Source organism: Mustela erminea, chromosome 9 (assembly GCF_009829155.1).
Source record: "Mustela erminea isolate mMusErm1 chromosome 9, mMusErm1.Pri, whole genome shotgun sequence".
Taxonomy (NCBI): Eukaryota; Metazoa; Chordata; class Mammalia; order Carnivora; family Mustelidae; genus Mustela; species Mustela erminea.
Window position 1 is genome coordinate 13,302,804 of NC_045622.1, and position 19,978 is coordinate 13,322,781.

Genomic DNA, 19,978 nt, shown 5'->3' on the forward strand with positions numbered 1-19,978 from the left:
ATAGGATAATCAATGGCTTAAAAGAGTTTGGAAATGTACCCAAGCATCTGGAGATTTTGTAATAAAGTTGCATTTTAGAATTAAGAAAGAAATAATTATTCAAGATACTGTGTTGACACCATAAGCTAGACATCTGGAGAAAAAGATTCAGTCATTCGGCAGATGGAGGCCATAACGTGAGGCAGGTACCGTGCTCAACACTGAAAATAAGAACAAGGGGGAAAAATTACATAATCCATTGCCCTCATGGAGCTTACAGTCCAGTGAGAGAAGAAAACTATTAATAACCACAAAAATAAATAGGAAGTTACAACCCCAGCAAATTCCACAACTGATCCCTTCCCATTCGCTTTACACCAAAATGCATTCCACATAAAGCAAAGATCTAAATTTAAAAGCAAAACCATAAAAGTACTTGACAAAAACATGGGCAAATATTTTTATAAGATTAGAATGAGGACATAAATCACATGAGAAGCCATAAGGTAAAAAAACAGAAAACATAACTACATAAAAATGTTTATATATATATTTTTAAAAATATACATACACACAAAGTCACAAGACAAACATAGAAATTCTTCTGTAATATTTTCAGAGGTAACTAATTTCCCTAATGTTCAAAAAGCTACTGCATAATTTAAAAAGGTAAAAAAAAAAACAGAAAAGTAGACAAAGGACACAGACAATTCCAAGAAGAAATACAAATAGCCAATCAGCAAACTAAATGACAATTCACTATTAAATAACTACAAATTAAAATGAGGTTTGTTTACCTGTCAGATTGACTTGCTAAAAAGATGGCTGGTTTCCAGTGTTTTAAAAACAGAGAGAGCACTGTGGTACACTCCCAGAATTGAGTGAAATTAGCTTGGCCTTTCTTGGAGGGCAATTTGGCAACATTTATAAAACTTGAAGCATTCACACTTCCAGGCAAGCATTCCTCTCCTAGTGGATTATTTTATTAAATTACTAAGAAAATGAAGCACCTAGTTTCAAAAGAAGATCCGAACATTGTTAATGTCCTAACAGAAAAGAATACATAACTTTTGGGACGTTCACTTTAAGCAGGACCTAATAAAACTCTTACATTTGATTTTTTTTTTAATTTTAAAAATTAAGTCTGACTGAGTCTTCTGAATAGTAAATAATGCAACCACAAATAAATGGAATAGAAGAGAAACACAGCACAAGTGTGCAAATATAAATGTGCAGAAACATTAATAGATGCAGTGTGTGATAAAAATCAATAAATAAAAGCTGAGAACAACCCCAAACATATCAATAGGCTAAAACGGAAATAAACTATAGTATTCACCTTAAATGGAATACTCTGCAGCCATTAAAAAGATTGAGACGAGGGCAAAATGTGCGGACATGGGAAATTATCAGAGATACACTATTTAAGTTAAAAAACAAGTAGCAAACTAGATGTGTGGTATGATCTCTTTTTAATGAAAAATATAAAATGTTAACACATGAATAGGAATATCTGGTTATAAAATGTTAACTGTGTTTTCTCTGGAGAGGGAACACAGCCGCTTCCTATGTTATATATTTATAAAGCTTGATTATTTTGTAAGACACATGTATCAGAGAGATACATACATAGATGTTTTTAAAGAGACTCTGAGGCTACAAAATGCCCTGGAAAAGGAAGAACTATTTGAAAGTGGGAGAAAGGGAAACAATGAGTAAAAAGAGAAGAAAATATTCACAACCAGAGCACATTATTTCAGAGTTAGAATAACTTGACAAATTAAGAAACCAGTGCATCTTAAAAACTGTTATGCTACGAACAAAATCATCAAGAAAGTGAAAGAGACAACACACAAAATGCGAGACCATATCTGTAAATCATATATCTGATAAAGAAATTCTATCCAGAATATGTAAAGAATTCTTACAACTCAACAATAAAAAGACAAAGCCCAAGTAAGATACAGGCAAAAATCTAAACAGACACTTCTCTGAAGATCTACAAATCGGCAATGAACACAGGAAAAATTGTCAACACCGTTAGTCATTAGGGAAATGCAAATCAAAACCACAATGAAATACCACTTCACATCCACTAGGATTACTAGATCAAAACGAAAGAACACAAGTTTTGGCAAGGACATAGAAAAACTGCCACCCTCATACATTCATTACTGGGGGGAATGGAAAATGGTGCAGCCATTTTGGGAAGCAGTTCGGCAACTGCTCAAAAAGTCAGACATGGAGCTATATGACCCAGCCAATTTCCCTCTTTGGTATATATATGCAAGAGAAATGAAAACATATGTCCACACAGAAACCCGTATGTGAATGTTCATAACAGCATTATTCATAATAGGCAATGGGCAGAAAAAAACACAAATGGTCCACTAATTCACCAATGGATCAACAAAATGCAGCCTGGCTAGACAATGGAATATTACTTGGTCATCAAAAGTAATAAAACTCTGACATATGCTACCCACATGGATGAACCGTGAAGACACTATGCTAAGGGAAAGAAGCCAGACACGAAAAGCCATACTTTCTATGATTCTATTTATATGAAATGACCAGAATAGACAAACCTATAGAAACTGATCAGTGGTTGCTTAAGGTTGGAGGAAGAAGGCTGAGGAAATGGGTAATGACTGTGAACACTTATCTGCCATTTCTTCTGAGGGGAGTGGAAATGTTCTAAAATTGATTGTGCCAATGGTTGCACAACTCTGTTAATCTACTAAAAACAACAAGCTGAGGGAACTGTGTAATATGTGAGTTACATCTCAATAAAGCTCTTAAAAAATATATATGTAAGCAAAAAAGAAACTGGAAGCTCCATGAGGTTAAAGAAAACTGGCCAAAGAAAACTGTCAGCGATCAGAAATTAAATCTGCAAACACAGCGCCTTGACTCCCACACCAGTGCTCAACTCATTGCTATGGACTACCTCAGGCAATCTGGATGGGCCCATAAGGTTCCCCAGAGAGCTGGAAAAGCAGAAAATACTGGTACCAGCACAAGAAAAAGAGAAATTTAGGTAGTAACACAACTGAAATGTAGCTTTAAAATTTAATAGGAGTCCCAAATGGAGTCTTGACCCCCCCCCCAAAAAAAAAATCTAACCACGACTGATACAAGAGGTTGTGACTCAGTAGAACAGTACCCCTTTTACTAAGAGCTCAATGAGAGCAGAGGACTGGATGCAGCTGCTGACTGACAAAGGAAGAAGGAAAATGAGATCAGAAGAGGCAGCAGGCTGCAATCACTGGCCACTCTTATGCCCATGTCAGAGAGGCCAAGCAGCAACATGCTTCAAAGAAGTTATTTTATTCGCAAGGGGTGCAAAATCCTTTATAGAGGTCCGAAAGTATCACCCCCAAATTCAATTATGTCCCAGGACTACTGTACACATGTAAGATCGTTATAGGTACACGATATGAACACGGTTCCTCTGCAGCTGACTAAGACACAGAGATCATTGCTGGGACACAACTGTCCCATTTGACTAGAATAACAATATCACTGTTGACAGAGACAGGGAAAGTAAGCCAAGAACACGCGACCACTAAAAACATCATTTTGAGGGTTTGGAAAAACGCGCCACCAAAAAAATAAAAAAATAAAATAAAAAACCCTCATCTATTGTCCGAACACTGCTTTATGCAACACTATAATGAACATTTTGACAGAAGGAAAGGACAACAGGAGGCAGGAAGCAAAAGAAAGAAGTAAGAATTCTTGCAGGTGCCCAACTAATCCAAATAAGAAACACACAGCTCTGCTCCTGTCTTCCACAATGAAAACAATTCTGTTTCTTGTGGCATATGAACCAAGATTTTTTTTGCCAGGAACAGAAAACAACTTACTACATGAAAATGTCAACTTGTTCCATGGAACACTACCCTGGCAGTGAATAGATATAAACCTTTTAAACTAGAGAGACTGGCTGTTTCCTCACTAAATTCTTAACATCACTGGCCCATTATCAAATTCAGTTCAGTTCATGCAAACTCTGACAGAAGTGGACAAAAATACCATCCTGAAGTATACCCTAGAAATAAGAAACTCTATAAAATATCTTGTCCCTAAATTCCTAACAACTTTTACTTATTTATAATCTTATGGTCGAGCAGAAGCTCTCTTAACCCACCTCCACCCAACCAACCTGCCTAGACAACCAGTGCTTCCCCTTCACCACGTGAAGCGACCTGAAACTGTCCCGGAATGCAACCCGCGCCAGGGTACAGCGGCTCTTGCTCCCTGACGTTTCTGCCCCCACATTGAGATGCATGCTTACCAAGAATGGATTTTCCCCAAACCTATTTCTACCAGGTGCTCTTGTGATTACTTATGTGAAATCAGGGAGAAAAGAAAGGCCTGTTCTATGAAAACTAAGTCGAATGCTTAAGAGACTTGGTAAAGTCAAATTAGATGTAGACGAGACAGATGTAAAAGACTGGGGGGAGGGAATCATAAAACTCAAGAGGGATTCTGTACTCACACTGCTTCACAAATGCCTTTCCATTCAAGCTCTGCTTTTTAAAAAAAAACCCAAACAAACTGGAAATCATAGACGATAAACTATGGGTATGTTTAATGCAAACAAGATGAAGGAGCTCCAATCAAGACATCCAAGACACAAAGAAAGGCCTTGGCCCTACATCAAAAGATTAGCCTGTGTGTTCTTTAAACGAATTGCAAAGAAAAGAGAAGGAGGGGTAACCTATAGGGTAAAACAAAAACAACAACAACAAAAAACTTTTAAGGGATATCAATCAATTGTAATGTGCAGACTTTATTTAGATCCTGATTCAAACGTGTAAGTGGTGAAAAAAAAAAGAAAAAAATATATATGGCATTTTAACGTTGATTTAATGACAAGAAGGAATTACTGTTGTTTTAGGTAGGATGATGGTCCTGGTGTCATGTTTTTTGAAAAAGAATCCTCATTTGGAGATACATGCCAAAATATTTATAGATAGAATGATAGGATTCTATAAGTTGCTTTGAAATAAACTAGAGAGACCAATCGGGAAGGGGTACGGATGGAAGACTGGCCATGAGGCGGTATCGGCATGGGCTGGGTGCTGAGTCTATGGGGGTTCATTATACTTCTCTCTCAACTTTTGTTTACGTTTGAAATTTCCATAATAAACACTTTTTAAAAGATTAGTGAATGCCTATGTATATTTTAAATTAAAATACTAAAAGTATGTATGCATCATTATTTTTGATTTCCCTAGTTCATTTGTTTTTTGCCCCAATTAACCAAGCAAGTCATAATCCAAACTTATTGCCTAAGAGGTATTCTACTGCAGATAAAGTAGTATATCACCGGATGCCCAAAATACAGCAGTAATAACCCAAAAACATTCTAAGAACAATATCCCATATGGCCCAATTACCCTTTAAACCTCTTAACACATAGAGGACATAAGCAAACCCCAACACAATAAGGCTGCTGCATCACCATATTTATTCACAAAATTACCTCCCTTACAATTTCCCTTCACCATCTTTTTACCTTTAAAAAGAGGGAGGAGTAAATTACAGCCTTTGTTAATCTCTGAAATTCTCACTCAGGTTCACCAAAGAATAGTTATTTTAAAAGCCAGGGTTCAGGTAAGGCTCTCCAATGCACGTTTCGCATCTGGTTGGGAAAGGTCCGGGGGGAAAAATGATGATTCACCAGCGACTGAAAGGTAAGAGTCACACTCACTCTGTTCTTCCTCGTCCAGGTTGGGCTCAGGGAAGGAATTAGGCTTAGGCAGCTGCTCTAAGTCCCTTTTGGCCCGTCCTACAGCTGACACCCTAGGCTCAGAGGCACAGCAAGGCCTTGAAAGGCAGAGGGGATACAAGATAAAGGAGCCTAACCCTGGCACGGCCTTTCTGGAAAGCAACGTGGCAAGACTGGTATCAAGTGTCTTAAAAACATGTGTACCCTCTGACCCAGTAATTTCACTTCCAACAATCTGTCCTGAGCAAAAAATCAGAAATGCATCAAAGACTTCAATGTACAAAAATGGGCATCAAAGAGAACTTGAGAGTAAAAAACTGGGAGGAATCTTCAGCTCTGAAAAAAGTTTCAAAAAATGACAGTCATCAGACAATGGAAGGCTATACACCCATTAAAATCAATTTTTACAAAGAGTTTCTAATGATGGGAAGATGCTTATAATGATAGAAGAGGAAAGAAATGAAATAGTATAATAATATGATCCCAACAATGTATTTTGTAATTTTCATAACAGTTGCCTCTAGGTGACAAGATTAGGGTGATGAGGATTAGGTTTTTTTCCCCTTTACTTCTTTAAAATTTCCTGAGTTTTCCCAAAATTTCTTCCATGAGCAAAAATTACTTTGTAATCAGAAAAAAACAAAAACAAAAACAGGGCAAAGGGGTAGAAGAAAGCCCAGTAATAATCAGCTATCGGGCTGGAGTAAGAGTTTATGCTGTCCACCTCTTCTCTTCCTCCTCCATCAGGCTCAAGCTGAAAGCATTCAACTGCTCCTTTAACTTCACCTAGAGTCTACCCTGAAGAGAATAAAATTTATCTTCTTGTCCTCTAGGGCCAACAGTTGCTTTTTTTTTTTTCCCATACGGATGACACAACAAATACCAGTTGAATTAATCTATTAATGGTAAGGACCATTAAAAGTAACACTTTAAGTTAAGGGCCAGTGACCCAAAGTCACTTTGTTTTTAAATCCAATCACTTTGTATAAAGAAAAGAACCAGAGGTAACTCAACACAGAGTTTAAAGTTATTTCAGGAAGTGCTAGCAGCCCAAGACAGACTGGTGGTGAGTCTGCAAATGAAGAAGCTCCAGGGCAGAAGAGGCAAAGCCTGGGGTTGGCTGACCACGCTGAATACAGCACTGGGGGCTTCTCAAGGAAACAACCTACCCACAAGGAAATAACCTCCGGGGAGCCTGGATACCCAAGAACCTTCCCTTTAAAGTAAGGGACTAGGGGCGCCTGGGTGGCTCAGTGGGTTAAGCCGCTGCCTTCAGCTCAGGTCATGATCTCAGGGTCCTGGGATCGAGTCCCGCATCGGGCTCTCTGCTCATCCGGAAGCCTGCTTCCCTTCCTCTCTCTCTCTGCCTGCCTCTCTGCCTACTTGTGATCTCGGTCTGTCAAATGAATAAATAAAATCTTTAAAAAAATAAAAAATAAAGGGACTAGAATTTCAATGGTGGGATTTACTCTAGATAGAGAGAACTTCCTAGTAATGAAAGTTTGAGATATGCCAGAAATAAACTACTTGCCCAGAAAGCTAGTGGAATCTCCTTACCCAGAGATTTGTAAGGGGGGGAAAAAAAAAAAAAAAAACCCAAAAACAAAAACAGAAAATTACTTTTCTTTAATGTCTAAACTGGAGATAGAAAATTTCAATCATAAAATTCTAAGATATATTAAGGGTATAAAATGAAGCTTAGCTCCCTTTTTTAAAAATCCTGATATCCATTCACTAAATGAGTATTTACAGACATTGTAGCAGGCACTGAGACTACAGCAGCAGACAACAGATTAAAATCCCTGCCCTCATGGAGCTTCCATTAAATTATCACACTGTGCCTCCTAAGGAGCATTGAAAGCTACATTTTTGGGGTGCCTGAGTGGCTCAGTGGGTTAAGCCTCTGCCTTCAGCTCAGGTCATGATCTCAGGGTCCTGGGATCGAGCCCCGCATCGGGCTCTCTGCTCAGCGGAGAGCCTGCCTCCCCCCCTCTCTCTGCCTGCCGCTCTGCCTCCTTGTGATCTCTCTCTCTCTCTGTCAAATAAATGAATAAAATCTTAAAAAAAAAAAAAAAGCTACATAACTTTCTGTCTTTTTTTTTTTTTTAAATAGTCCTTTTTTTTTTTTTTTAAAGATTTTATTTATTTACTTGACAGACAGAGATCACAAGTAGGGAGAGAGGCAGGCAGAGAGAGAGAGGAAGGGAAGCAGGCTCCCTGCTGAGCAGAGAGCCCGATGTGGGCCTCGATCCCAGGACCCTGAGATCATGACCTGAGCCGAAGGCAGCGGCTTAACCCACTGAGCCACCCAGGCGCCCTGTCTTTTTTTAACTTTAAGTTATTTCTAGAAACTTCAAGCATGTCACAAACACCTTCTAGCATTTAGACTGATCCAGACGAGAGCTTAATAAATATTTCTAACAAGACTAAAAAAAAAAAACTATGTGGCTGAGTACCGGGGTAGCAGGCCGACTTAACTTCATTATATACAAATTTGCACTTCTTGAATTTTAGCCAGATAGCATCCATTCCTGGCTTTTGATAAATAATTTTCAAAAGTTTACTGGATGGATGGATAGGTGGGTGGATGGATGGATGGATGGATGGATGGATGGAATGAAAAATTTCTTCTGCAAAAAATCTCAGTCTTAAAGAAATGTGATCAGCTAACCTGAATCTTGGCATTCAGTTCTTCATAAGGGAGCAAAGGGAAGTAAAGCACACTGCTGGTAAGCATGTACATACTAGAGCTGAAACTAGGCAGAAATTTGAAAATTCTCAGAACTTCCTAATCAAAACCTAAATATAGTCTAAGACAACTAGCCAAAAGTATCCAACTGAGTGAGCGCAGCCCACACAGACAAGCTTGAACAGGCCACTGTGTATCACTCCTTCCTTTTCAGTTTCTAGGAAATGAGGCTGAGTATTCCCAATCTGATTCCTACCTTTCTCACTAAACTCTGACATGACATAAGTAGCAACCAGAGACTTCTTGTCTTCAGTGCATCGCACACCTCCTAAATAAATCTATTTCTAAACAGAACTTCACCATGGCTCATCCAACAGGTTTGTAGTAGCTGAAGGAATTTTATTCTGAACAGATCCAAAACAAGCCTTTTCAAGCTAATTCATCCAAGGCTGTTGAGGCTTCTCAGAGACATTGCCTAGGCCACTTATTTAACAATTATTTATTACATTAGGATAAATATCCCTAAGAATGTACATAATTTTCATTGTCTGGATGTTATCAATCATCTACGAGACAGTGTAACTATATTATTAGGCCAAAATGGACCAACCTACTCACTGTTTGAAGGAGGCAGGGACTCACCTGATGAGTGAGGTTCTTCACTTACCTAGGAAACAGGCATAGTAGCTCTTAGTAATCCCTACACCCAACATGGGGCTTGAACTCACAACCCCGAGATCAAGAGTTATATGTTCTGCCAACTGAGCCAGCCAGGCACCCCTGGGTCTAACTCTTAAACCAGAAAGTAGAACCACGTAAGAGGAGCCCTAGAAAATTGGTTCTCTTGGCCCTCACCTGTGTCATTGAGGGTATGTATCTTCTTTTTTTTTTTTTTTTTTTTTTGAGGGTATGTATCTTCTTGACCAGTTTTCTTAATGAGTTAAAAGATGGCACCATGCCCTAGAAATTGTTAGCAATCCAGTAAGGAGTCCATCTCAAAAAGGTCCTTCAAAGACAGACCAGACCAGACCAGCCCAATGGAGCAAAAGTATAATTACTCATATTCCCTGGGAGTAAGCTAGATATAGTGGTGAAAGAAAACTATATAAGGCAGACTGTGTTTATGGTCATTGCCTTTTCTGTGTTCATTGCTTTCCTTTTTTTACTTCCTTAGTATTTTGAAACACTTTTTTTTTTTTTACAGACTTATTTATTTTTGAGAGAGAGAGCATGAGCGAAGGGCAAAGGGAAAGGGAGAAAGAATCTCAGGTAGACTCCTCACTGAGCATGAAGTGGGATATGGGGCTCGATCTCACAGCCATGAGATCACAACTGGAGCCAAAACCAAGAGTCAGGTGCTTAACTGACTGTGCCACCCTGCCACCCCATGAAAGGCTTTTTTGATGCCTCAGTCAAGTCAAGGGGGCAAAAAGGGGTGTTTGAGTAGGATTTAAAGGCCAAGCAATGGACCCATGGAGGACTGCTGGTAAGTGACAGAAGTGACAGAGTGAAATAATGCCAAAAGGACAGGTGAAATACAGTGTTGTTATATTTACTCTTCCTCTCTACTTGGAAATTTTTCCTCTTATCCTGGCATCTGATTTTTGGAATTCATTTTACTAGAAATGCTAAATCTCTTAAACTTCAATTAGTAGGTACATCTTGTTTCTTTAATAAAAGATCACGATGGCAAGTACAATGTTTTCTCTGACTGGAGAAGTCAAAGTAGAGTTAACTAGGAATAGGGATCCCTGGATTCTAATTCCAACTCCGCCATTAACTAACTGTGGGATTCTAGGCAAATTGATAAGGGGGGGGGGGGGTTTGATACCAAAGAGACAAAACTCTAATGGATAATTGGTCCAAACTACTTTAATTAGCCCCTAAAAGCCTAGGATTCTAAATTCCATGAAATCCATCTTTCTAGACTCTGGAAGACAGAGGTAGAATAGAACATGTCTAAGATCTTTTTTGTGCCCCTCCAAATCAGCAAATCAGCAAATCAGCAAACATGGATGATCATGTTTAATTTATGTGGAAAATGTATGCCATTCTCCTACAGATGTGAAAGAATGTAAGTTGTTAAAATTGAACACCTCCTCTATCTGAAGAAATCCATTAGAAAAACCATTTTTACCCTTAACCATAATAACCAGCACGAATTTTTAAAAACATTAACCAGATGATACCAGAGCTCTGCTGTGATGTCCTCTGATGCCAATCCCATTTCATACTCAATTCCATCAAACAGCCTATGAGACCCATATGATCTGGCCCCCAACTTTCTTACCTCACCTCTTACCATCCTTCCCTTGTTCACCAAGCTCTAGGCACCGTGACCTTGGGTCTAATCTTTGGATAAACCAAGTTCATTTCTATCCTAAAACCATTGTACTTGCCATTCCTTCTGCATTGAAAATTCTATTTTCCAAGTCTTCCCAGGCTGGCTTTTTCTTATCATTCAGGTGTGAGCTCAAATATCATCACCTTATGGGGCACCGCTTCTTGATTTGGGCTCTGGTCATGATCTCAAGGTTGTGAGACCAAACCCTGCATCAGGCTCTAGGCTGACATGGCTGGCTTAAGATTCTCTCTCTCCCTCTCCCCTGCCCCCCTCTAAAAAAAAAAAAAAAAAAGAAAAAAAAAAGAAATAAAATAGCGACAATCTATAAAATATCTATATACATATATCTCATCAAAATATTCCCTGACAATTCTATGTGAAGCAGCACCCTTCCCCAGCACTCTCTGGCCCATTTATTTTCTTCATGGTATCTACCAGTGTATGAAGTTATGTGTTTATATGTTTCTTGTCTGTCTCCTTGCATTCGAAAGTAAACTCCAAAAAGTCAAGAGCTTTTTGTCTCTCTTGTTATTGGTAAATTCAAGAGCCCAAGATAGAAGCTGACCCAAAATCTGGATTGAGTAAACAAATGCTGAAGGAACAGATGGATAAGGGAAAGGTTCTATCCCTGTACAAAGGTATTTCTGATGTCTTTTAGAATTATAGAGGTTCTGGTGAGTAGAGAGCACTTCTTTTTCTCTTCAAAGCATCCATTTTGTTCTCTTTTATGCCGTGAACTAGAAAACATTCGCCAGATTGATGCTTGGAAAATGAAAACAGCACTTCTGGCACAGAAATAACTAGTCTGGGCACCTCTGGCTTGAGCCAGATCTATGACTTTCTAGGGAGCTGGCACCAAAGTCAGAATGTTAAAATAAACAGCTTTGATGTTGAAAGTGGAATACTGGTATTTTGACTCTGGAGAAACCAGTCCAAATCAATCTTAGCTCTTCACAAAATCTCAACAAAGTTAGTAACCCCATCACAACTGTATCAAAATGAAGTCAGTAGTCTTTCAAGAGTCATTTTGAGATTATCTAAAGATGGAGCTATCTTCCTCAAATGTATCTAGTGTAATCTTCCTTTCATTTTCTTCTTGATACAATTCTCTTCTCTATTTACAATGAATCTTGCTTTCGGCCTTTGCATGAGCATAAGCATCATCTACTCTGCTCCATTAAACTCTTACTTAGAAGTGAAAATACTGCCCCTTGCCTGCTCTGAGTCTTTCTCTTCATGGAAATGAGTTTGCACTAAACCACACAACACACCCGTATGTCATGGCTGGTTCACATCTGGAATGGGGTCATGGGGCAAAATATTTTCTGTATATAATATCGAAAGTTAAGAATCCTGACCTTGGCCTTCAAAGTAGCACACTGTGCACCCAAATGCAAATGTATACTTAAATTTGTAGGAATATTTCTTCATATTCTCCACCAGATTTAAGTGAATCTCTGGGAGTTGGGGAGTGCATGCAAATCAACTCTGTTCCATCACCAATGTAACAAAGAGTAGTTACACAAGCACACTAAAAATGCAGGACGGCCCAAAGCAAAAGCCAGGGCTAGTCACAGTTTTCATTAGACAAGTCTCATAATTGCTTTAAAGAAGAAAAAAAAAGTTTAGGAGCGCCTGGCTGGCTCAGTCAGCAGAGCGTGCTACTCGTGATCTAGAGCTTGTGAGTTCAAGCTTATGTTAAGCATAGAGCTTACTTTAAAAAAAATGTTGGGCGCCTGGGTGGCTCAGTGGGTTAAGCCGCTGCCTTCGGCTCAGGTCATGATCTCAGGGTCCTGGGATCGAGTCCCGCATCGGGCTCCCTGCTCAGCAGAGAGCCTGCTTCCCTCTCTCTCTCTCTGCCTGCCTCTCTGCCTACTTGTGATCTCTCTCTGTCAAATAAATAAATAAAATCTTAAAAAAAAAAAAAAAATGTTGAACTAATGGAAAATTGTGTTTTAAAATGTCAATTTCATGAAATTACTCCATAGTCCACTGGAGTTCAAACCAAATATCTCAAATTGGCATCTGAAATAACAGCTAACTCACTTCTTTACACTGAAAGCATATCATGAAGATGACATCTACCTGCACAAAAGAAATGGCATACGCATTCACAGGCTGTTCCAAACAGATGAAAAGCAAAAATAGGGTAGCTCTGTCCTACTCACCTTTCTTACTACAGAAGCTGCTGCTGACATTTACCACATGCCTACTAGGTGCCAGGCACTGGTGTAGGACCTTCCCATATACTATCTTACTTAATTTTCCTGACACCCAAACTTGTGAGGGAAGTACTACTGTCATCTCATTTTACAGATGACCACATCCGTAATGACCACATCTCATTTTACAGATGACCACAGAGAAGGTTAATAACTGATCCAAGATCACCCAGCTCCTAGGCAGAAGAGGATTCAAACCCAGGCAGCCTAACTCAAAGCTCAAACTCTTACCACAAGCCAGAAGTAAGCAAGTGATACATATGTGTTGAATTCACACCTTATAATTATTTGATCTACGACTTGTATAGTCAGATACACATTTTTAAAATGCACACAACAAAAAATCTATTCTTTGTTCCCATTCATCCAATCAGTAAAGGTATAATTAGGCACAGGCAACAGACTATAAGCAATCTGAAGGCAGAATATTAGACAGTGCCCTACCAAAAGAACAGAGCCAGAGAATCTCAGACCAAGACTTCTAAAAAACTAAAAAAAAAAAAAAAGGAAACCAAAGAAGGTAGGACAAGGTGGGACAAAGACAGCCAGGGTGAACTGCTGACCAAAGTGTGTCACAAATGACCCTCCTCTCCTGGGACCTGTTGGGAAATGATGCCCCAGGCACCGCAGAACTGCCAGTATCAAGCCTGAGCCCACTAACCCTGTGCTGCAGAAATCACCAACAACCTAACAGGAAACTCTCTCCTCTTCTCGACTGATTTTCTTCAGCCCAGGGTCCTACTCCAGGAGGTCTGAGAGTTAACAGAATTTGGGAAAAAGCCAGTTTCACCACTTAATGTTGGACAGAGGGCAGTAGCTTAGTCAATACATGAAGTTTACTTTAGCCTCTTAGTCCTTGGAATGGATGGTGTGTATAAGAAAAGGTGATCGTTAAATACTTCCCTGATGTGCAGAAAGCACCGATTACCTACCCTCCTTCAACCAATACAAGTATCTTCTGAATTACCTGAGTCCGAAGGTTAGACATGATTTTAAGAAAAGCCCTGACCATTCAGTGCCTTACAAGGGCAAAAGGAGAAAGAAAACAATCACAGACCTCTAAAGATGAAACGAAAAATTATAGATTCTGGAAAGAGATGGGAAAAAAAATAATAACTCTCTTTGGTTCCAAGTGACCTGAATGCAGAAGTAAAATAAAGGCTGCAGTGCATGGGGAGAAAAATCTATCTCCCTAAGCAACTGAAACAGCAGCTTCTGCGTCTACTAGTACCTAGCTAGGCACCTTCCTCGCCATTATATAACCACACCGTGGCCTTAATAGGCCATCACACTGTATGTCAACAGCTGTTAGGCACATCTAAGCTGTCAGCATTTAAGAATCCCTTCCAAAGTGGATTCAGATAACCAGGGAGCAGGCCAAAATATGCTCATCGTTCACCCCAAGCACATGATAACTCCTTGGGAATCAAGCTTCACTCATGTCGTCAGAGTAATTTAAGCAGCAAAAGATAGGGTGCTTGTAACTGTAACTAGGAAATTGCACACTGCTACAGAAACACAAATGAGTGCTGCTGTGGTCCTCGCACACATGCAACTCATTGTCCAAGCCATCTCCTTCGGTCTCTTTCAGGATTTAAAATATTTCCATACATACGAATTACATAACTGCACACCACAAATGATCAAAGATAAAAACCAACATAAACAGTGACACCCGTTTATAAACAAGCTAATGTTTGAAACGCTGCAGTCCTAAAGGACACCAAGGCCTCAGAAAAAAACCAAGAAACACACACACACACACACACACACACACGAAAATTAGAAAGCAAGCAGATCAGCCATAATTAGCCACTGGCTTTGCTGACTATGGAAGATAAAGATGTCTCTTTTATATATAAAGCCAAGAATCAACTGTTTGCAATTACATTTACAAAAACATAAGACCCTGTCTGTCACAGAATTTTTTATCAATATTTTGGTGTATCCAAGGGCTGCAAGACACAAAATTATTCAATCGTAGATACCATAAACCAGGAAACCAATTAAGTTCATGGCGTGCATCCCCCAGAGGTCAGAGCAAAATAATCACAGGAGCTCAATGTGATTACTTAGAAGAGAGGGGGAGGTTAAAATAAATAAATAAATAAAGGAAATACTGAAACAAGGAACAAAGCTCTCGAACTAGGGTTGTTTATAAACATTACTTTGGGTTAGGGAACACTAAACAGAACTGGAAACACCTGGGAGCAGGGGTGGGGTGGGCAGAGAGGCACCAAAGTCTTCACTCAATCTAGTTCCCCTCAGGGTCCCAGGGTGACATCAGAGAACCCTGGACTTTGGCATCTCATTCAGCTCAGACCTGCAGACTTGAGGCCCTCTGATAAAAACTGACAGAAAGGCTGAAGGGGGCCCCCCAGAGGAAGTGAAACTGACCGATCAATTTTCCACAACCACCTACCCTGCCACCCTGGTAAAAAGGGCCCCTTGTAGGCTTTGACAGAAAGGAGGGAAAAGGGAACTCCAGCTTGTGAGTGAGCAGGAGAGAAGGCCCAGACAAGTTACTGGCTTCTGAAAACAAGCAATTGCCATAAAAGCAAAAACAAGGTCAGCAATGATAAGGGCTAGGCTGAGGAGGTGAGGAATTGATGTGGCTTTGGTAGGAAGCGGCAGCAGCTATAAGGGTTCTTCATCAGGTTGAAGGAAAACACAAACTGCAGTTTTAGAAACAATGAATGACTACACTGAAAGTATTCATTCAAGTGAGAGACTGAGCAAAGCAAGAAATCTGGAGTACAAATGGGCTTTGTGGGTCCTCTCAAAACCAAAAGATTCCTCCTGATGACTTTGATTCCAATACTCCCAATGCAGAAGGCTACCCACATTTCCTCAAAAACTAATTTTATATGTAAAATCGTATACCTATACTTACATGGCTTCCTAATTGACCTTGGTCAATTTCACTATTACAGCTCCACAAATCCCTTGAGAACCGAAGGGCCCAACGAGTGTAATCCTCCAGTGTCTGGGTTCCTCATGCACCTCCTCGGTCACCCAGGCTTTTCCCCCCACCGCTGAGAGCCCACCCTGCACTCTAGAAAGCCCATGATTCCAGACCCTCCAACAACTAAAAATAACCAGTAACCCAGGTCGCCCAAATTGTTTAACCCCTGACTACCTAGTGCCACCATGAACCTGGGGCGCCCTGGGCCTCTTTTCCCTAAGCCCCTTACTGCGGAAAAGCAAAGTAATTTTGTTCCTCCTTATTTTCCCATTTTCTTCATCGCCTCCTCCAACAATCTCGTCTGTCCTCAGGCTCCCATTCCTACCATCCATCAGTCCTAGACGATCAAACGCTGATTGGCATCTGTCAAAGGTACCAGGTCCCTCACATCTCCCGGTACCCTGCACCCACCACACACCCCTCGTACATGCCCCTGGCGTCCTTGTTCCCCTCCTAACTCCCCCAGGCCGCCAGTTTACCCTTGTCTTCCCCATCCTACTGGCCGCATTTCCTATCCCCCTGCCCTCATTCCCTTAGGATTTCCTAATTGCTGGTTCCAGAGTCCTCTTGGCTGCCAGTCTCCGGCTCCGTGAGAGTTCCAAACCTCTTCTTCCAGTCGCCCCCTCCGCTACCCTCCGCAGAGCCCCGGCTGAGCACCCCCTCCCCATCGCCGGCTCTTCGGTCCCCCAGGTCTCCGCACTCCGGGGGCCCCCCCTGGCCCCCTCGGCCGCGGAGTTTCCCCTCTCCCGGCTCCCCGGCGTCCCCTACCTCCGGCTCGCCCCCTCCTCACTCCCCTCCGACAGCCCCCTCCCCGTCCGTGTCCCCGATCCCCAACGCTCTCCACTATCCCGAGCCGCGCTCGCCGCGCCGACCCCGCAGCCTCGCTGTCGCGGGTCCCTCCTGCCTCGCCGCACTCGGACGGACGGTCCCGGGCTGCGCAGCCCCGCAGCCGCCCGCTCCCGCCGCGCCACTACCTTGGCCTTGGTGACGAGGTGCGTGGCCCGCTTGACCACAGCGAAGTTGCCCTTGCCGATGGTGCGGTCGATCTCGTAGTAGCCGATGCGGGCAGGCACCGGCCCGCGGGAGGCCGGGGCTGGGGGACGCGGCGGGCCAGCCGCCGGGGGCACGGCAGCGGGGGCGGCCGGGGGCCCCGGGGCGGGCGGAGGCAGCAGGCGGCCCGCCGGCCCGGCTCCCCCCGCTCCGGCCCCGGCAGCCCCGCCAGCTCCGCTCGCCGCCGCCGCCGCCATCTTGTTGTGCAGTGAAACCTCCCGGGCCGCGGGGAGCCGGCGGGGGGGAGGGGGCAGGGGGGCGGGAAAAAGAGGGGGGGCCTGGCGGACGTCACTCCGGGAGGCGGGGCGCCCGCGCCGCCGGGGCCCGGCGCCATGGCAACCGCGCGTCACGTGCCGACGCGCGTCACTGCCCGCAGCCATGGCAACCGTGACCTCACCGGCAAGCTCGACCTTCCCGCGTGGGCCCCGCGGCTCTGGCGGTGGCTCCCGGCTGCCCCCCTCTGGGGATGAGACGGTGGGCATCGCAAGCCGGCCCGCCAGTCCCCAGCTACCGCCGCGCTCCCGAGGCGGGGGTGCCGGACGCCAGGCCCCAGGCCGGCCCCCGCATCGCCCCGAGAATGGCTAATGTGACCCCTGCTGTGACCTCCGTCCCAGTTCAGCAGTCACCCGGGCCTCCCTTAAAACAAAATATTTCCTCATCACCAAAAATACCGGCCTGTCCCACTTTAGCCCTTGAGGCCACAAAGGCAGGAATAGCTACAAGAAACTGTAACCAAGCGGGTGGCGAGGCAGGGGAATTCTTCAGTAAAATTCCTTCTCCTAACACAGCCCAACTCGCCGGGTACAACTCATCTGACTGTCACCGAAAACAGGGGGCCTAGGGAAACTGGGATTTGCGTGTTCCAAGGGTGGAGAAACCAGCCCAAACATGCATTCCAGTCATTGGGTGGGTGAGGGCCAGAGAGGCTACGTCATTTTCCTCCCACCCCGTCTCGGAACAATTCTATAGCGAGATGACTGTCACAGTGCCTGCGTCCTATTTCTGTCACTTGTCTAACCCTGATGAAGCAGTGGTGCGTGTTGTCCAGGGAGCCGCGTCATGGTTAGGGACAAAACCGATCTGTTGGGCAAACTAAATAAGTACTAAATAAATACTAAAATAAATAAATACTGAGTAAATACTAAAATGACAATTCCCGGGGACTCTCTGGAGACATTAAAGGCGATCAAATTTATAATTCCAACAATTAAATCTCACATTCCTTTTTTCTCCCTTCCTCGGCTATCTGGCATTCCACATCCTCCGGGGCCCCACTAGCTCCCGGGGGTTCCGCTTCTACGGCGTCCCACCGCTTTTATTAACTAGATTAACCAAACCACATGAGGTGGGGGTGGGAGAAGGATAGGACACCGGGCTGTCAGTAGCAGGATGGTGTTTGGCAGGCTTGCGGGGGCGAGGAGAGAGAAGACTGTGAACACTTCCAAGGTTAGGATGTATTCCTTCAGTCCAGTGCTCATCTACCCACTTGTATATGTTTCTCTAGGTGGTAGAACCGTGTGGTCAGGTCATTGCATGTCAATATCCAAACTGACAGCTAGGGCACCGTGAATGTGTGAGGAGAGCAGATGTTTACTCTCTCCGACCAAAAGCTGTTTACTAGCCCTCTGGTTCCCCACCTGACTATGAGTAATGGCGGGCACTAGGATGGGACGGAGAGGTCATCCCACAGTTGTCTTGCATCAGTTCCCTGGTAGCTGTTCCAAACTGCCAACACAATCAACAGTAATTGGTTCCTTGATTAGGGCAGAAGGATAAGGACGAAATGGTCCTCAGCTCCTTGTGCTGGTTAAGCCCTTTCCTTGGCTGAGCTTGTTCGGTCCCAGATAAATGACAGGGTGTGGCCAGCCTTGCTTACCACTTCCATGACCTCACTCACCTGCCTCTGCATTAACTTCAGTGCTGGGCCCCAGAGTCACAGTTTTACCTTCTCCCTGGGGAGGGCGTCTCAACAGAAACCTTAGCTAGCTGGGAAGGCAAGGGGAAAAGAATCTTTTACTCTGAAGGCTGCAGGAGTAGCACCAACACCATTCTCACCAGTGTCTTTGTGGCCTCTCCTGTCCTCATAGATATCAATGGCGCATCAATTACTCCAACTTCTGGCACTCTCTGGAGGGTGTCAAACACAAGAAGCCTCTAAGGAGAAACTAGGAAAGGGAGCATGGCTCTCACTTCCAAGAGGAAAGGCAGATCATGCTTGTCCCCTGATAATGACTGGAATGTGTATGTGGTGCGTTAGATCATGTATCTAATGCCCATATGGATTGAGGCCAGTAGATGGTGTGTCCTGCGGAGACTTGGACAAAGATTTGCTGGAAAGCTCCCTGAAGTGTCCTCTTTGGTGAGAAGAACGTGGAAAATTGTGGAGGGCATTGCGCAGCAAAAATCATGAGGAAACAAGGAAAACAGTTTAGATGTATGCATTTAATAAGGATTTCTTGAGCACTAAGCCTGAGGTAGGTTTAGGGAAGAACTCACAGTCAAAAATAACAATGTGTCAGACACTACACTAAGCAGTTTATGTACATGAACTCACTTAATCCACAACAACCCTAGGAGACACATTTTATTTTGTCCCCATTTTGCAGATAGGGAAAAAGAGGCATCGTAGGATTAAGGGAATTGGCCACGGTCATAGAACTAGAAAGTGGTAGAACTAGAATTCAAACCCAGGCAGCTCTCGAGCCTGAGATCTTCCGGGACTGGATTATAAACCTTGCCAAGGGAGGAGCTGGTAGGGGAAAAAACAGTTTCTCCAGAAGCCCAGGGTGATGGAGCTCACTTTAGACCCACGGAGGAAGAGGAATTCTTGAGAGGAGGAAGAGGAATTCTTGAGAGCAGGACAGAGCTGGCACCAATGCGTATCAATGAACAGCAGACTACGAGATAGGGCTGAAGTACCTAGGACGGCTTCACTTGTAGGTCGCGTCATGATGAGACTCACTGTTAAGGGTGTATTCGGCGCCTTTAG

The 19,978-nt window shown here is 43.0% G+C and overlaps 1 protein-coding gene across 11 annotated transcripts in view; it reads right to left on the reverse strand.

The window, feature by feature from the left end:
* SIK3 (SIK family kinase 3) overlaps positions 1 to 17,201 on the reverse strand; it is a 259,966-nt gene extending 242,765 nt beyond the window's left edge. For all 11 annotated transcript variants that reach the window (XM_032358640.1, XM_032358641.1, XM_032358638.1 and 8 more), the window contains exon 1: positions 16,914 to 17,201. In XM_032358640.1, the coding sequence (XP_032214531.1) occupies positions 16,914 to 17,186 (273 nt within the window). In that variant the 5' untranslated portion in view covers positions 17,187 to 17,201. The remainder of the gene's footprint in view (positions 1 to 16,913) is intronic.
* Between the last annotated feature and the right edge of the window lie 2,777 nt (positions 17,202 to 19,978).